This window comes from Stegodyphus dumicola, chromosome 9 (assembly GCF_044657685.1).
Source record: "Stegodyphus dumicola isolate Sdum_Otavi_A_Nest chromosome 9, ASM4465768v1".
In the NCBI taxonomy this organism is placed as follows: domain Eukaryota; kingdom Metazoa; phylum Arthropoda; class Arachnida; order Araneae; family Eresidae; genus Stegodyphus; species Stegodyphus dumicola.
In genome coordinates, this window is record NC_140776.1 from 87,832,989 (window position 1) to 87,852,865 (window position 19,877).

The 19,877-nt window shown below is 29.2% G+C and overlaps 1 protein-coding gene across 4 annotated transcripts in view; it reads right to left on the bottom strand.

Annotated features, from left to right (window-relative positions):
- LOC118184199 (serine/threonine-protein kinase RIO3) overlaps nt 1–19,668 on the bottom strand; it is a 39,514-nt gene extending 19,846 nt beyond the window's left edge. The window contains exons 1-4 of one of the 4 annotated variants that reach the window (XM_085823726.1): nt 19,512–19,668; nt 18,230–18,460; nt 6,134–6,282; nt 676–914 (exon numbers count right to left, since the gene is read on the bottom strand). In XM_085823726.1, the coding sequence (XP_085679852.1) occupies nt 676–914; nt 6,134–6,282; nt 18,230–18,453 (612 nt within the window). In that variant the 5' untranslated portion in view covers nt 18,454–18,460; nt 19,512–19,668. The remainder of the gene's footprint in view (nt 1–675; nt 915–6,133; nt 6,283–18,229; nt 18,461–19,511) is intronic. The other 3 variants (XM_085823727.1, XM_085823728.1, XM_085823729.1) reach the window with 3 other exon arrangements.
- Between the last annotated feature and the right edge of the window lie 209 nt (nt 19,669–19,877).

Sequence of the window (19,877 nt, forward strand, 5' to 3'; positions counted from 1 at the left end):
CCAGAAGAGGAAACATCATTGGTTGATTTCTGGTTCAGTCTCATTGGCTCTGGTGGATCAGCACTGGCATAGTAGACTATGAACATTTAGAAAGTGGAAAAACCATAACAGCTGAGATAATTAAAACACTGGGCTGTGAAGTTCTGCATCAGCAATGATTTTTGGATACCAGAAAAAAGCATTTTTTCAATAAAGGCATTTATAAGTTTGTGTCTCATTGAAACATGTAATTAAAGCCAATGATGATTATTTTGAAGAATAAAATGGGTGTTTAAAAATTTTATGGGCCGCTATTGATGAGTAACAAAAACCGCATGAACTTTCTTCCATCACCTGTTAATTTAATCCTTAAGGAAATTCATAAAGAAGTAATATATTAAGCAATATACTATCATTAAAGGAAACTTTGTTTTTGCATGTATTACAATGACAATGGTATATTACTAAACAACTGTTTTTGTATTAAATAGAAATATTTAAAAAATTCCAATTAAAAAAGTACCTAATTTTTATTTTAAATTGATGACTTCAAAAGCTCGAGTTTTTGCGCAGTCAGAGGAAAACAGAAATTCCCTCTAAATATTCACATAGCAAAGTAACATCTTTAAGACCTGAAGTTACTTATTTATGGCTACAATAGCCAATCAATAATTTTTTCAGTATATTTTCAATTACCTCCATAAGCTTTCCTGCATTTCTCCTTCCACAGACAGTAGGATCGTGTTTGGTTGTTGTGGTATTTCCTTGACGGGATACTCCACTTTTGCCAACAGCCTGAAAGGCTTTCTCAGCTTGTTCAAAATTATGCCAATGTCTTTTAGCACTTTGCTCCAAAAAATAATCTTTATCATCCTCCTCATCAGAAGAAAAACTTGCATCAGGAAGTCGCAAATACTTGCCATATGAAATTTTTACTAAAAGAAATTTTTTTAAAAATTCAGCCAAATAAGAAAAAAATTTCCAGCATTCTTATTAGCTGATCTTTTTCGTAAAAACGGATATTATAACATCTACTGATATTTGCCCATTGACCATATGCAAACAGTCTACCAATACTAGTGAGATATTAGCTGCTAATTTAGTAACTCCAACAAAAATAAAGTAAGGCCAAAAAAAAAAAAAAAAAAAAAAAAAAAAAAAAAAAAAAAAAAAAGCTAAATATGTCAAATTTTAACATAATAAATTGAAATTATTATTTGAAAGTCTGGGTGTTAATGCAATACCATCACAGGAATGTTATAAATGGATATTCAGTTCTGACGAAAGACCAAAAAGCGGCTTCTTCCTCAGGGTGCTTAACAGTTCAAATGAAAGGTCCATAATATATTCAAATATTTGGAAATTTGCACAACAGAATTAAAAAAAAGACCTGAGAAAATTGACTGTTCACCAAATGCCAAATATTACATCCTGGATTCTAACTTGTTTAACAAAGACAACATATTTGACAATTTATCATATTTCTTGCTCTTAAGCATCAAGAAATAATTTTATACCCAGCAAATGCACAAATATTAGTTTACTATTTTTCATGTGTTCTTAATAAGCATACACTTTTTTAACATAAAAATATTGCGTGTTTTATATAATAAATTTATAAAAGAAAAGATATATGTGATACTGGAATTATTAAAAACTCCATATTTTTTCTCCCTTTTTATAAATTCTAAGTTTTCCCAATTCCTAAATAAACTTTTAAATTCAATATGCTTCTTATAAATTTGTGCAGTAGCCCCCCCCCCCCGTGAATTTTTTCCCATATAATGCAAATAGAAGAGTTTTTTTTTTTTTTTTTTTTTTTAAACATTCTATTAGTTATAAAATTCTGCATCATCCACATTCTCAGAAGCTTAGAACATGATATATTATGGGATAATGAAAATAAAGTTAGCTTAGAAGGATCACTTGAAGTAAATTTTGATTTAAGATGCAAACATTAAGTTATTATAGTATACAACTTAATATCTGCAATTATATGTATTTAAGATGCAGATATTAAGTTATTACTATAATGGGTAAACAGCAATATTAACCCTTTCATACCGACTGTCATGCAGACATACCAGCATGAAATACAGCCCAAGTGGCACCCTGGCATGACAAAGTGTTTTCTCGTTCACTCCCACTCATCATGCACTGGTGTCAGAGTTTGGGAACGCTTTAGAAACTGATATTTTTTGCCCAAAAGGATGTTATATATCCATAGGATTTGAAATACATGTAGATACGACCTTCTATTCAAAATGATACAAAGATAACTGACATGCATTTGGATTTTGATTATATAAACATAAGACAAAAAGCATCTTCTTGACTCGCAGGCCTTTAAATGCATACTTGGCATTTATAGGTGAAAATTATGACAGTTCTCTGCCCTGCTAGAGCATTGCTTTTTATATTTTTTTTATGTGCACAAGGTATTTATTGATAAATGTTATAGAAGTTTGTATATTTTGTTTTTTAATCAAGAATTTGTGTATGTGAAATGCCTCTGAGTATTAGTGTCAAAGCATAAAAAAATTAACAAATTAAGTAAATCTAAAAACTAGATTATAGCTACAACTTTACTGCTTATATGGCAAAAGAAACTTCAGGATTATACAGAAAAAGAGTTATTAAATCTCTATTTGAAGACCTTTCTGGTCAAGGGTACCAGTTATATTGATTGTTTTTTCATGTCTCCATCATTGGCAGATGAGTTCTTTAGACTTGAAACAAATACTTGCGATACTACAATAATAAGAAGAAAAAGAATGACAGAAAATTTTCTGCCTCTCAAAATGAAAATCGGTGAGGTGTTGGTCTTGTACTAAAGGTACTTTGGTGAGGTGTTGGTTTTGTATGCATTATTACTAAACATGAATTAACATAATTATTAATAAGTTTGAGAATAAAATAAACTGTATGAAATTTATCAAGTAGCATTAACTATTTTACACTTATAATAGTTGGACACATTTGAAAGAAGATAAGTGACATTTAAGTTTTACTAATAGTTAGCGTTATGTTGATTTTTTTTATGTCTCATTTTGTCACATACTTAGTCAGTCTAGAAGTTTAGTAAATAGCGGGTAGATTTAATGTCAAAAGGCATAGGTTAAAATGAGAAGTAAGATCATAATCAGCATGACTCATAACAAAAGACTGAAGGTTGTCACCGCTGTTGCTTGTCTAGAGACATTTCCTGCTCATTAGAGAGTCCTGCTCATTAGAACAAACATGAAAGGCCTAATGTAGACACAGTTGGAAAGTGTTGAAATTTAGTCAGACTCTGTTTGATGCACTTAGTGTCATAATAGCTTTGTGTAGAGTTCCAAGGGGTTGTAGCCCAGTTAATATATTTTAATGTTCCAATAAGCAATTAAAGTACCAGAGATGATAAGTTGTTATGTATTATTTTTAAGTTTCACTAGATGCAAAGAATAAGTTTTACTTGAAATTTTACATTTTTGTGTTTTATCTCGTGACCACAGTGAGTGTTAATGGAAGGCAATAACTCGCTTTAATAATATGTAGACATAATTTTTAAGGGTAAGCAGTTAGTTATAAATAATTAAATTAGGTAATTAGATAACCTTGGTCATAATGGATTTACATGGCCACTATTAAATTTTATTTTTAACAATATTTGTTAAAAAAAAGCCTATTAAAATCAAAAGCTAATAAATTTTCACAGTTTAAAATATATATATATATATAATTTATGACATTAATTCTTAAACGATATTAGGATACACATTAAAAGAAACAAAACATTTCTGTTTTTAACAACACTCAACAAAATATTTATCCTTCATTTTAATTTGAAGCCTTCCCAAACATTTTGGTTAGTTTATATTGATTTCCTTCTCTTTAAGCATCTTTTCTAACAATTAGAGATTTGTCTCAATATGCAAACCAATGCTCTCGCTAGTTTCTGCGTGCTTATCTTCTAACTTGTCAACCTCTCCACAAGGTACCTATGAGGATTTACTTGATCTGGTAAAAGTCAAATAGTCCCAAACCCTCGACTGAATCATAAACTGAAGGGCTGAAATCGTAAACAATAGGTAAGTTACATAATAACAACTGCACATATCTTTGAAGAGTAATTTTCTTTATGTACTCGGTTTCTTTCTTCAACACGTTTCCTTTTCATTTTAGAATTTTTGGATCTAACTAAGGATTTCTGTTATTCTAAAAAACTGTAAATGCATTTAGAATGTATAGAAGAAGTGGCTAATTTTATTTCTTTAGTAATATGAACATTCAGAAGAAATATGAAATACATATGGTAAAGCCCGGTTACAAAGCTGAAGTGGCAGAATTTTTAGAACTTAGTGATACACCGAACAACAAAATCTAGAAATAGCAAAACTTTTAGAATTTAGAGCTGGCATCAGAAGCAGAATTTAGAAAGGCACTAGGCAGCAGAATTTAGGATCTACAAAGATTGCATCAGATGGGAAAAGTCTAGTACCAGCTATGTGTTGATGCATTAAGACATATTAGATGAATCTTTTAAATTGTAAATTTTCAATTTCTTTAATAACAAAAAAAATCCCTTTTTATAATGTCTGGCCATGTGATAAGATTAGAAGCAGTTTTGATATTTTCCATACTTGTGTCTAGTGAGAAGTAGAGAAAATAAAGGGAAGATAAACATGTTAGAAAAAAGATTCTAGTATCAGAAGTAAAATATTCAAATATTATGTTTTCATTGTTCTTCCAGACGTCCTCCAAAAGGTAAGAAATTCATCGCAAACTTTCTGTAAAATACATCCATTATGTGTTGATACCATAGAGACATTTTTTCATTTTGTCACATATTTCTCGAATCTTCTAGAATCATGGGTCTATAAATCTTGCCTTCAAATCCTTCTAAAATTTCCAAGCTGCAGTGTCTAAAATACTAGAAAAAAATTATCCCAACCAATTCTGTAACAGCAAAAAAGCAGAAATATTTTGGGAAAAAAAAAGGAGGGAAAAAAGTGTAGAGTTAATTTTATAGAGGAAACTGATGCATATTCTGAGAATTTTTAATATTCTGAGATGGGAAAAATGCTTACTATAAAAAAATTAAAAAGAAGACATTTTTAATTAATTACATAGCTAATTTTGCTCTTGTTAAGAGCTGTTTCGTAAATTACGCTTTACAGCATTATGCCTTATTTTTCAGTTTCATAATATTGTATAATAAGTTGCCAAAATGAAACTTTATAATATGACAGCGAAAAATAGGGATGTTTTATTTTAATGTTATTTTTTAAATATAATTTTAATATATTACCATTATTTTATTGAAATTTATCAATGTTGTGATGTTTTTAAAAAAATCGTCGAAAAATTCTCAGATCTTGGGATTAAAATTTTTTTTTTAGAAACTGATCTTAAAATTGCCAAAATGTTGACAAGTCGCCAAATTTAGAACCGTTTAATAAAAGAATTCCCATCCCCAAAAGCAAAAAAATGTTTAAGATTTCTTTATTAGAAAAAATTAATTTTGAAATGCTTATGTTTCACTTCTTGCTTAGAAACTCGAGAATCCCATCATTTATATTAAAAATAGAAACAAATTATAACCCATTCAAAAGATAATCATATGTGTCAGTGAATCGCCAAAAATATTCCTCCAAAATGATAATTCACACTCAAAATGGCAGTCATAAAAACAGACAGAAATTTCAGATGATTAAAATTAAGAACTTTCTGCTGATTTTGGACAAAATTAAGGACCAAAAATCGATTCCAAAAAATTTAAGGATTTTTAAGGACTCTTAAGGACCGTACAAACCTGGTTTTTTTCTACCCTCCATTTGATGAGACTGAAATTCAGGAATACATCTTAAATTAAATGCATTATTTAGATTAATTTAAAATAAAGGAATCTGCATACCTTCTTTTCTAGTTCAGACAAGTTCCTAACCTATGTATTAAATTTTTACATCAAAATAATTATATTTTTAATATTTCTGGCATAACAATAACAACTGTTAACAGAACCAATTTTTTTTTCATAATCTAAGGAAGATTAAAAATTTTTGCCATTGTCAATCCATACTTTGGCAACCATAACAAAAAATTGTTGAAAATTCCTAAAAGAAAAATTCAGATACCTAAAATAATAATAATAAAAAAAAATTCATATATACACCTTTACTACTCCCATTGTACTTTGACTCCTCTTGTTTCAAAATACTGTCATGTTCTTTGTCAAATTCCAGTTGTAACATTTTAGCAAGAAGATAGTCATCACTACAATCAGTTACTTCTTCTCCACAGCCACTTAAATCATCAACAAATCTAATGTCAAAAAAGAAATAAATAAATTAACCTAAAAACCATCATTTACAAAGATATTATAACAATTAAAGTAAACAATACCTCTTACCTAAATTACATTTAACACTAAAAAAGCTTACTTTAAAATAAAATACAATCAAGATACTAAGCTCTAGCTAGTATTACTGATTGAAAATTGTATTCAAGAAATCATTTCTTTTATAGTTACATTGAAAATAATAAGTTACCAAGAGATAGAACTGCAAAAGTTTATCTCATTTAAAAACATTTTGGAATTAAAATGTTAAAAAATAGTTGCTGAAATCAAATTGCTGAACAGTTTTAATAAAGGCTAAAAGTTCATAAAACTGTAAATGACTACTGATTGTTTATGCTTTCATGTGAAACACATAAAAAGAAATTCTAATAATAAAGCTGAAAATATCTAGATGTTTGATACCCAAACAATGCAAATATTATGAAATTTGTCATGTAGATAGGTGATGTTTTTCTTCATGAACAGGTTATCAAGCATTTCAAATCTGATTCCTGTTCCTCAGGGATACTCAAAAAAGAGTGAAAACAATGCTACCAGAAAGGGTCATGAATTTTTAACCATGATAATAAATTTTAAATACCCTTTTTTATGTGCTAATTTTTAAAGCTTAGAATTTATTAATTTTTATTTCACATTCACTTTAAATCTTGCTACTTTGGTTGATTTAGCTCTGATATTAAAAGTATCAGAACCATAGACTATAGTACAATGTCTGAAATCCAGATGTCCAATAACTGGAATGATATCCAAACCTTCCAAATTTTTTTAATCCCCCCTTCTTTTTTTTAATACAGTGCAGGAACAGAGAATAAAATATTAAGCAAAAGCTAATGTGCTGTAAATCCACTTTTATTCCCATTCGTTAAATGTCCCCAGGGCTAAAAAAATACCATTACTCAAGATAATGTTGAATCATTCTGCATGTTTTGGCTTCAAAAACCTAACAGCCATCAAAGGCTGTGGAAGGTAGGGAGAAGACAGTCTTTTTCTATCTTATCTAGCCTTGTGCACAATAAATGAACCCTAAATTCAATGACAAACAAATGTTAATTTGGAGTGGTATGGTGCACATACTGCCCGACTTACTTTTATTAGCATATAACAGAAGCAGGAGAAAGAGTTAGGTTTTGATTAACTTAAGCTCAGTTAGCACTGCAAATGGCCTTTCCCTTAACTTTGTGATTTGATCTGGATCAGCTCCTGTTCAGTCTATTATAATTACCTTATCAAAATTAATGTTTTAGTTAAAGACTGTATCTCCATTTTACTCTTTCCTCGATATTTTAATTCATCAATTAGCCACTGAATATCTGAATTCTGCCCTCATGAAATGCAGACATAAAGCAGCCTGTTTAATAATGATACAGCAGTAAGACCTACAATTTGTGAAATATTTTAATGCAAAATTTTAATGTGTTGAGCACTGCAAGGTCATAAAAGGACAGGTCTATAGCTATTTTTTAAAATGCTTTCATAGGGGCATAAGGTGCCAATTTCTGAAAGGTGGCAGATTATGTTGCTCTCACAGGTGACAATTAAATAAACCTATTTTTCATTTTGAATTATGAACATATTTTATTTTACCATGGGCCACAAACCATATGCTTAGACCACTGAAAACATTGGAGCAAGACCTGTTTATAGCCAGTTATCATACTTCATGATGATAACGACAGACATGAATTTGAAGATTTTTTAATAATATCACAACTTAAAAAGCAAAAGTTTGTAACTAATGAAATACATTAAGAAATGCTAAATGAATATAACTTAAATTTTCCCATTGAGATGACAATGAACAAGCACTGTCATCTCGATGGAAGATTCAATAGAATAATCTCAAATGGAAGATTCAATATTAATTCATAGATAGCAAAATTTTTAGTATGATTTTTAATCTGAAAAATATCGCCACTGATTGTGATAAAAGAGATAAAGAAGTTACTGAGAATGAAAAGATTTAAACCAATTCCTTAATGAGAATTTTCGATGTGGCAATTTTAGGATCTGAGCATTAAAACTTGGTAACTGAATTAGAAACCATGCCTTTCTATAAAATCAAAGTGAATGCATATTAACACATAAAATGAAACTGAACAGAAAGAGATACACACTAATGTAAAATTTAAAGTTAGGCAAAACAAAAACCTTATTTTAGCACAGGTTTTAAATAAAATTCTATGGATTTTAAGGGCATTCAGACAATGGTTTCTGCCCAAATCTTTTTGCTTCTTGTGAAGAAGGACCTGTGTCTGTAAATTGCTGGAGCTACTTAAGAAAAATATTCAATGAAACAAAAGAAATATCAATACTGAAACTTTTTTTTTTCGTATGTGTGTATGTGGGTAAATTTTGGCTTCTATAAGGTCATAAACACTTCATCATTTTACAATCAACCTTTCGTATTGTTAACTTCATAATTTCTACATATAATTTTAGTACATTTAAACTGATGATCTAAAATTCCAGAAATTTCTGAAATACAGAATCGAGAAAGTCCCAATTTCTGAATCTTGGACTTTGTATTCTACACAATTACAGATCTAAATAAAAAAATAATTATCCAATGTTTCCTTTTCAAATGAGTAGGAACTCTGAAATAATGAAACATAGTTTCAGGCATTAGTAAGTATGTATTAACTTTTCCATCAGTGTTAACCTGCCTATTTATATTAACAGAAATTCTACAGATTATACAACTTTATTGTACCTCTAAGAGATATCAACAAAGATAACAACTGTTAACAGGAAATTTACTGCAGGAAATGTTGTCAAAAACATAATGAAATATAATCAGATACTACTTAAGATAGTTCAAAAGCATTTCAGCAATAAATTTCTGAAAGTTTTACAAATTAATGACTGATAATATTTCAAAAATAGCCAAATATTATTATACACAGACCAGCAATATGAACAGCTATCCTCAAGCAGAAATATGGAAGAAACTGCAAGTGTATCTGTATAAACAGAAAACTGATATTTAAGAATCAATGAAACTGAAATAAATTTGGTGTTATCTATGATAAACAAATGATTCAGCCAACAGATTTGGCAATACACTGATTTGTAGCAAAATCTATATCCTATCTTCAGCCAAACTACATGTTTTCATGCATATACTTACCTTAAAATCTCTTTAACATGATTCCTTGTCTCTTTTGACTGTTCTCTAAACTACAAACCATGTTAAATTATTCAAAATTTGATGGCACAAAAAGAATATATATTGTATAAATGAACAGGCAAATGTGACAAAGCACCGACTTTAAAATATGCTTCTGTTACTCGAGGATTTTGTTGATTATTTGAATATAATAAAGTACACGACAGCCATTGCCTAAGGGATGCCTTCATGGATTTTTTTTAATGGAAAGTGGTTCTTATGTTGTTGTTGCTAATCTCAAAAGCCCAAGCATTTTATCATGGCAAGGAGTACAAGAATGTCTTTGGCATGAACCCTGAGTACTATATGAGTAACATTATCAACTTTGCCCAGTTTTGAAGGACAGCACCCTAAGGATCTGGGTGATCTCCCCAAGTCTTTCCCCTCTACCACCTAACTACTTGATGTTTGACTGCCCCATGCCACACACTATACATTTACAAGCATACATGCCTTCTCCGAGATTCAAACTCGGGCCATTCAGTGCAGTAGTTTAAGACACTAACAACTATCCCATCTAGATGGCACTAACTCTTATTCATGCTACATATAGTGAAAACTATAAAACCAGCCCATTACTCAGGTGAATCTACCAATATTCAGTGACCTTAAATCTCTTGGCAACTAGTAGGCTCCATTACTAAAAGGACCTCTAGACAAAGAAAATTCAATTTACTTTATAGATAAGCTTCTCTTCTACAATCACATGTAGATACAGTGCTATGTGATCAAAAAGTGTAATACACAACAGTGTAAGGTTGATCTTTGGATTATGGTAACTTGGCAACCAACTCTGCTACAGCAACCCTCTATTTTTTTTTTCGCCGCCATTTTGTCTTCATGAAGTAAAGACATGTTTCTTTTCTTTTTATTTACTGAACACTTTTTCCAAGAATCTACTAGCCGAATTACACTTATGCTAGAAATTTTATGTAACAAAACTGCTTAATCATGACAAATATTAACTGCAAAATTGGGAAAAAATGCACAATCGCCAACTCCTTGCACGTTTTTCAGAATAGCACATACACATAAACCATTTACACGTCGACTTATTTTTACTTAAAAAAACATCCCAGAATTGCACAAAAATGGCATTGCACACACTTTTAACTTTATCCATCTACACTGTTATTTTCTCATAAATTACAAAAATTTGCACGAAAATGCAAAAAAAAATTCTGTGAATCATTAAACTCAGTAAAAAGCACATATATGAAATTACCTGATCGCGAAAAAGTATATACCCTTTCCAAGGTTGAACATTTCCACGCATAAAATAAATAAAATATCCAAAAACTTTTACCTCTAAATTATCTATTATATTATAAACGTCACCAACGAATTCATACCGTAAACATTACAAATGGTTACAAATACTTAGTGTCAAATATTTAAATTATTTCCATACACGTTTACTTCAACTGAAACATATACCAAATTCCTACAAACATAAAATTCACAAAATAACTATCATTTAATTAAAATATCACTAAACCATGTACACGTCGACTTAATTTACTTAACATCCCAGAATTGCACAAAAATGGCATTGTGCACACTCTTCACTATATCCATGTACACTGCTTTTTTCTCATAAATTAGAAAAATTTCACGAAAATGCATGAAAATTTTGTGAATCTTTAAATCCGGTAAAAAGAACATATATGAAATTACCTGATCGCAAAAAGTATATACCCTCTCCAAAGATGAACATTTCCACGTATAAAATAAATAAAATATCCAAAAACTTTTACCTCTGAATTATCTATTATATTATAAACGTCACCAACGAATTCATACCGTAAACATTACAAATGGTTACAAATACTTAGTGTCAAATATTTAAATTACTTCCATGCACGTTTACTACAACTGAAACGTATACCAAATTCCTACAAACATAAAATTCAAAAAATAACTATCATTTAATTAAAATATCACTAAACCATGTACACGTCGACTTATTTTTACTTAAAAAAAATCCCAGAATTGCACAAAAATGGCATTGCGCACACTCTTCACTATATCCATGTACACTGCTTTTTTCTCATAAATTAGAAAAATTTCACGAAAATGCATGAAAATACTCAACGTATTCTATTCAAACGTATTCCAAAATACTACAAACATATAACTCACAAAATCACGATCATTAAATTAAAATATAATTAAATTAAAAAACACTACTTAAAATATAAATAAGCACATACATTAAATTAATAAAAATTAGATTACAATCCTAATTACTTTAAACTAAATCATTGCTAATAACAATTTACCAATAATACCATATTAATTTATTTACTCCTTACATTTAGAACAATGCATAAAAATAATATCCTCAAATGATTAAAAATACTAACTTACCTAATCTTCAGAATCTTCATTACATGGCACGCACACTTCCACTATTTCACACAACACACAATGAAGCTTAATACAAAATCATATAGTACTACAGTTTTCCAAATTCCCCCACCCTTTTCCGATTAAAGAACTGTAATTCGTCCATTAATGTCACATGACATATCTCATGATCTCTCATTTCCCTCACACAAAATAATGCGTAATCGGAACTTTGGTAATAACTCGCATTATTACCAAAGTCCTAGGTAGTAACCTTTATCGCCTCCAAAATGTCGCCAAACTACCAGTTACCATATTCCAAAGATCAGCCCAGTGTAATATATAATCATATGTATTTAAAGGTTACATCCTTTTTGATCATATATTACACTGTTATTACAAGTCCGAATTATTTAATTTAGGCACAGACACTAAGACTACCTATCTAAGCTCCATCTCAATTTTCACTAAAAGCAATTTAGGATATAAAATGCTCAAGAAATACTATTCTATATATATATATATATATATATATATATATATATATATATAATCTCAAACTTTTATGCTGTAAAAAATATCATCAATCAAAAACATTTATGCCTCTTCCGGGATTCAAATGTGAACTGAAAAAAGGTGCAAGCATTAAGTTTCCATTCAAACTATACTGCTTTGGATGATTACAATAGATCTACAGGAGTAAAATTTGAGTACAGAATATTGCAAATGGATAGTTATATAATTAAAAATATAACAACTTAATAAAAATAATGCTTTGATATTTAAAAATTTGATATTACAAAAATATCAACTGCAATAAAAAGCTAATACCATAATCAAATGAAAACCTTCATTACTTATTATGAGCCAAATGAGGAAATACAGAAAAGTTACGTATGAAAAATTTTCAGCAACGCTCCCTTGATGTGCAATGCATATATTCCAGGACTCTGGAAGTGCATGAATATTTCACAAGAATTCTTTTGATTGCAGCCTTAGTCACTCACACAACATGGTTTTCAACCCTTCAGAATTACCTGCCTCCCATCTTTTTCAGCCATCAGAATACATGAAATTAAGTGAGAAAGATGTCTAGTGAATAAGGTGCATGTCTTAGGCATTCAGATTTAATATCCTAGATTGTTGCTATCATCAAATGGTAAAATACATTCAAGCATTGTCATGCTGTAACAATACATCTGAAGTTAGAAGTTAGTCAGTTACTCTTTATTGTAAAGCAAAGGCAATTTTGTAGCAAATCTGCATAAGAAGATGTGGTCACCGCTACTCTCTTTTCCATGTATGTTCCAAAATTACCCCAGTTGAATCCCAGAAGAGAGTAAGAAAGATTTTTGCAGTAGATGGAATAAGCTTCTGAATAAAACTGATGTGGCTTTAAAACTTCCTTTACCACCTATATACTTGCTGCAGGGTCCCAAGCAAATTGCCATGCTGTGTTTCCATCCTGCAACGAATGTAATGTTATGTACACTGCTCAAAGAGAAAAATGGGACAGTCCTATATCTCCCGATCTACTGGGCCGATTGACAAAATTCAAATTGCGTTCTTCATGTCTCGAAAGCGCGACTTAGGATATATATTAGATTTATATATAGCACTATTCTAACATAGGTATTTTGACACAAAATCGGACTTTTTCTGAAATAACATACCATTTTTTTACATATTTCAATTCTACGACTCAAATTATGCCTAAATATGAAATTTTGTAAAATTTGGAGCGAAATTTACGGAGAAATTCACAAATTTATGTTGGCACTTTTTTGTCAGTTTGCGCCAAGAATACTTCACTTGGCGAACTTCTTAATATATGGCAACCTAGTTTCCTTTCCCGTGAGAGGGAAAAAAGTCACCATCATTGCTTTTTTCCAAATAATATTCTTTATATTATATTTTTAATTATAACTTATTATTTTAAGTAATTTTTTCTTTTTCGAATTTCATTTTAAGTGTTAAAGTTGCACTTTTTTTTTTTTTTTCGAATAACTGTTTTAAAAATTTCTATTTACCTATTCGAACTGCGTAAATAAAGGTGCAGCATTTATTTTTTTTCAAATAGTTTTCTTTATATATATTTTTCGTCATAGTTATTATTTTAGGTAATTTTTAAATTTTTATACTTTTATTTTAATTGTTTGTGTTGCATTGTCTCTTCAGATAATTGTTTTAAAATTTTCTATTTATTCCTTAGAACTCATTTTAAATATATTTATTAATATCAATTTTCCAGAATTTGATTTTATTTATTTGAACTGTGTTTCTTTCGGAAGAATACTTCGTAACCCAGACTACGATGAGTTTGAAAACTGCATACTGTATTAAAAGAGAAAATACAGTAAAGCACAGTTTTACACGCCTTTCAATGTTCCGTTCAGAAAAGATATATATAAATAAGAGAGATGTATAACCGACATTTTAACTTAGGATGACTTGCATACACTGCTTTAAACAGTTTTATCATTGTGCCCATTGCTTTACACAATTTTATCCTACATTTGGTTTCTTAAAATGTTATTCATATTTTAGTCAAATATTTTATTTTTGAAATCGCAAGAATCAAATATTATAACATTGAAAAGTTTTAAATTAAAAAAAAATACAAATACTAAATTTTACGAAAAAATTTATTTTTCTTCTCTTTTTCTTTAAGCATTCTGAAAGTATATTAAAAAGCATCCAACTTTTTGAAACATTTTGGTATTTCTGACAATCATTTTAAATAAAGTTATCGCCTTCCATTTCATAAAGGCCCACAAACGGCCGAGTGGTAAAGACGCTGATCACTGGTAGTTCGGTCCGAGGTTTGAATCCTGCAAATGAGCTGGTTGCATGGGTGTTTTCGTGGTTTTCCCAATGTGTAACGTGTATACGAGCCAGTTTCCCTTAGAAAGTCCTCCATGAAGGCATCCCTCCCTTTAGGCAGATAGCCCTCGTGTGCTTTGCCATAATTAAATAATCCAATCCAATCCTTAATTAAATATAATTGATTTGTAACTTCTACTAGAACTGACGTTAAGAATTGAAGTGCAAATAAATAATATCATGTGCAATATTGATTAATATAAAATTAAAAATATTTGCATTTAGACAAAGTTTTTTGAAATATTTGCAATTACTTTATAAGAAGGATTTATTAATAACCGTAATAATTACTTATTATATTACTGATGATTAGGAATCAGTTCTTGACAATTACATTCTAAATTAGAATTTTAAGAATTATTAGAATTTTAAATTAGAATAATGAAAATACGCTACGCACAAAAATACATTTTTGGATAAAAAATTAGTTGATTTTTTATGTTTTAAAACTTCTTGAATTCATTTAATAAACATCGTATCCTTGTTGTTAATTGAATTCAGAATGTTGGGTGTCGTTTATATAATTTTTCTTACTTGTCCACGGAATCTGCTGACTTATCCAGCGATTACGTAGCTACAGATCATTTCTACATAACCATTGAACTTCCATTAATTCAGTCTCTAGAGGGTTGTATATTTATATCATAATTTGACTTTTATAAAAATGATTATTCTAAATCTTATGTTTCTATAAAAATATACTGTGCTTTAAAGATATGGATGATAGTACCAGCCGCTCTTTCAGCCACTTCAAAAAAAGCATCAGTTTGTTTAGAAATAAATTGTGCAGTTAATGTCATAAAATTCAAATAAACATCAAACAAAAATTCTCAGTTTTAGACAATTCGATTTAAACGAAGTAAAGTAGCAGACAATAAAACACTGAAGGTAAAAATTTATTCTTACAAAAATGTACTCTTATTTAAAAAAAAAAAAAAAAAAGATAGAGAGAAATTTAAAAAAATATTAAAAAATTTATTTAAAAAAATAGCTTTTCATATAGTATTAATAAATATTTATTATGCATCATTGAGGGAAAAAAATGTCATATAATTAATTCTCCGTAAAATTTTACTTGAAATTTAAGGTTAAAAATAGATGTGGCAATACAGTGTAACAAAAATCCATAGACCACATTTGGCGTTATTATCGCTGAAAAAAAAAAAAAAAGATGCCAAATTTCAAAACGCGAAAATATGTAAATTTAAGTATAGCTTAGAAAATTTTGAATAAAAAAGTCTAATTTTTTGCAGATATGCTTAAAAATATACCTACTTTAAGATGATGGTAAAAATTTTATAGGTTATAATTCAAATTTTTTTTCGAAAAATTTATAAAAATTATTTAAAAATAGAAATTTAAAAATAAAACACAAAAAATGGGTAAATTTTATTTGGAATGAACCTAAATTTTGAAATGTGAGAGAAAAAATCAAAATAGTTTAATAAAAAAGAGATATAAATAAATTTTTGCCAAATTCAATTAACATTGAGGAGCTAAAATTTTGAGAGCTAATATTTTAAAAACTACTCGTACGATTTTTACAAAACTTGGTATTCTGCCATAATTTGAGTCGTAGAATCGAAATATGTAAAAAAATTGGTATGTTATTTCAGAAAAAGTCCGATTTTGTGTCAAAATACCTATGTTAGAATAGTGCTATATATAAATCTAATATATATCTTAAGTCGCGCTTTCGAGATACGAAGAACGCAATTTGAATTTCGTGAATCGCCCCAGTAGAACGGGAGATATAGCACTGTCCCATTTTTTTTTTTTTTTGAGCAGTGTACATAATTTTACACAAATGTGTGGTTCCAAATCAAGTGAAAGCTAACTTATTGGCATATCTGTGTGTATATTTTTTAATTTTGACGAGGATTGCAGCATTTGATGGTAATTTTATTTTTAATTAACCCAAATAAGTAAAATGTGTAAGCCCAAAGTGATTATTTTTGAGGTATATAAAATTAAAATGATGAGTTTAAAATGAGCAGCAGTAAAGCCTCTCCTCTAAAAAATTTTAAAAGGCACATGTTACAATAATATATGGATGTGAAAAACATTTGTTTTATTTAAAACATTTTAGTGTTTGGAAAATAAAATAAAAGTAGCGAATACTCTATCAAGGGTATCGAAAGACGTATACAATTTTAAATGTACCGTAAGGTATTTTTCATTCTTTAAGCATAACATTTTTCTTAAAATCTATATTTTTGTAGTGCAACAGCTTAGAATTTTATAAAACAAATTCATAATCAAAATCGCTGTTGTTAGTTATCGAAAAAAAACGAAGATGTGATTTTTGCGTAAATGTCACTAAATGTTCACGCGAAAATATGTAAATTTAAGTATATCTTAGAAGATTTTGAATAAAAAAGTATAATTTTTTGCAGATATGCTTAAAAATATACCTACTTTAAGATGATGGTAAAAATTTTATAGGTTATAATTCAAATTTTTTTTGATTTTTACAAAAACCTGTTTAACCCTGTTTCTCCAGCAATGCTTTGCAACTTCAGGCCTTTCATGTTACATTATACAAGAGACACTAGAATTTACATGTAATTTCACTAAAATTATTTACTTATATACATTGGATCACAAGCTACTGGCAACTTACGAATCAAGCATATACCTATCTAGAATGTTATAGCACTAGTTAAAGGTTTTTCATTTAAATTTACATTCAAACTTTTAATGTTAATTACAAATTTAACCACAAATAATTTTACAACCATTTCATTACTATTAAGAGGAATGACACCAACATGAAAATCATTTAGATTAAAATAGCATGCTGAATAATGATTATTGGAGAATTCAAACAACATGAGGCATATGTTAGGAAAAAGAAAACCCACATATCCTCTGTTGCCTAGCACTTTTGGTCCAAAAATAACACTTTCCATTTTTTTGCTGCCAAAATTATTAAAAAAATATCTTCGATTGGTAAATTAGATTTTCTAAAGGCATTTCACGTTCAAAAAAATCTTTCTGTTCTAGTTAGCAACCCCAATTCCAATCCATTTTTATCTTCAGCCTTTAAGGAAATTATGTTTTAGTTTTTCTTGTTTATGATTCTCGTCAGTCATCTTTGGTCCCATTCTTTCATGAGCTTTTTCTGGGCACAGAAATGTTGGAGATTTGATGTTTTACTGGATTCCCAATATTCACACTACACTCGGGAAACAGTTGTACACGAAAATCCAAATTTTAGAACTGCGTCGGGGATATTATGTCCCATCTATCGTATGCCGTATATAACGTCATATTTAAATTCATTTCATAGCCTGCCATTGTAGCAGCGATAGATGGTGCTAATAGCTTAACTTCTGTCTAGACATTCTTTTCTTATCTTGTTCATTTGCACTCAGGCAGCTGAAGAAGCCAGTTCTACAATTAAAACATTGAAACTAGTCCTGCAAAATTTACATATATTATGCTGATTCTTGTTGTTTTGACTTCTCCAATATGAAGATAATTAAAGCATATTAAAAAAGCACACATACATTTTACTTGGAGTATTTTTTAATTCCTCATCTTCTTGCAAGGATGTAGCTAACTGTTCACTCATCACATCATTGAAAGATACAACTTCAACATCTTTTACTTTTCCCCATGGACATGATGAAGATAATGGTGCTCTAACCTCAACTGGAAGACTGGGAGGAATAACTGGTTCAGGTACAGGGTTCAACAAAGTGGGTGCATAAAGTACTTTTGTGGTTTCCATAATCTATCTAAAATCAAATTGTATACCATATTAAATATATCATGGTTTGAAATCATCATTTAAAGTCATGATAAATCATGTATCTAAAAGCACTTCAAGCATTTAAAATCTAGCTCAAAATTAAAACAAGCTTTTAATCAACAAAATAAATTTTATAATTATACATATGTGTGTGATAATAAAACTGTTCCATGATATGTAAAAAAACTGCATTATATTTGAAATAAGATGACTCGGTAGAGGAGAGTTGCAATGGTTTGACATTAGAGAGGTCTGTGACTTGAAATCTTTGCTGCGTAGTTTGAAAGATGACACTCAAAGAACACACATAATGGTAAATTCCAGACAATTTTATTTCTGGATGACAATGCACATTATTACTATGGGTGCACTATGCACCTCTTTATTTTGTTTAGCTTACATCTTAAATAAAGGACAAATTCAAAATTGTTAATCATTATATATGTTTTACTTTGTGGAATATACAAAGTAATAATTAAATATTACTGTACGAGTTATGGCATTTTCACTTGAAGTAGTTACTTTTAATGAGCATAAAATAGATACAAATATAGTTAATTTGTCCTATTTGTATGATTACATGTATCTCTTTCTCTCTCTATATTTTTTTTCATGACATTTATCAGTGTTCAATATACTTCTTAATTAATGTAGAGAAGACACAAAGTTTTAATTCATAATAAGTATGAGACTACCACATAAATTATGTGAATTATGTAAATGCCCCACTCTTGCGCACTTCCTACATTTTCCTTAAATTACAAACGAAACTATGATTTCAGTGCACATTAATTATAGTTAAATTAATGATACTATGATTACATATCCCAGTGAAAAAAAATAATCCAGTTTTAAAATCTCATTTTTTATAAATACATATGAAACTCTGGAATAGTTAGTTCTGTCACACATATTTATAATCTTTCTCGTATTAAACATATTGACTAAACAGAGGAGCGAAGCGTTACACAACAACACGCAATTACTGTTTTCACAATATATATAAAACTCAGCAACATAATGAAAAATACTAATACCTTTGTTTCAGTAAAAATTTTAATGAAAGAAAGATGAAATAAATACTATATAAATATATTTACAGTTCACAGCTGACTAACCAGTCACCTCTGTGTTTGTGTGCGCATTCGCACCACACAGCTTAGAAAAAGCTGTTGAAAATATCAAGTAATGATGCAATTGATCTTACATAATATTTTAATATTAGAAATTTCAGTAAAAGCGAGCAAATAGATTAATTATTATTTGAAATATAGTAAAAGAAAGATTTTTCACTTCAATCTATGAATTTAAGATTTTTTACTTAAATACTAGCAAACAATCAAACTAATTCATTTTCGACAGACAGCTCTCAGGGATTTCCAGCCTTGGTTCCAGGCACAAAT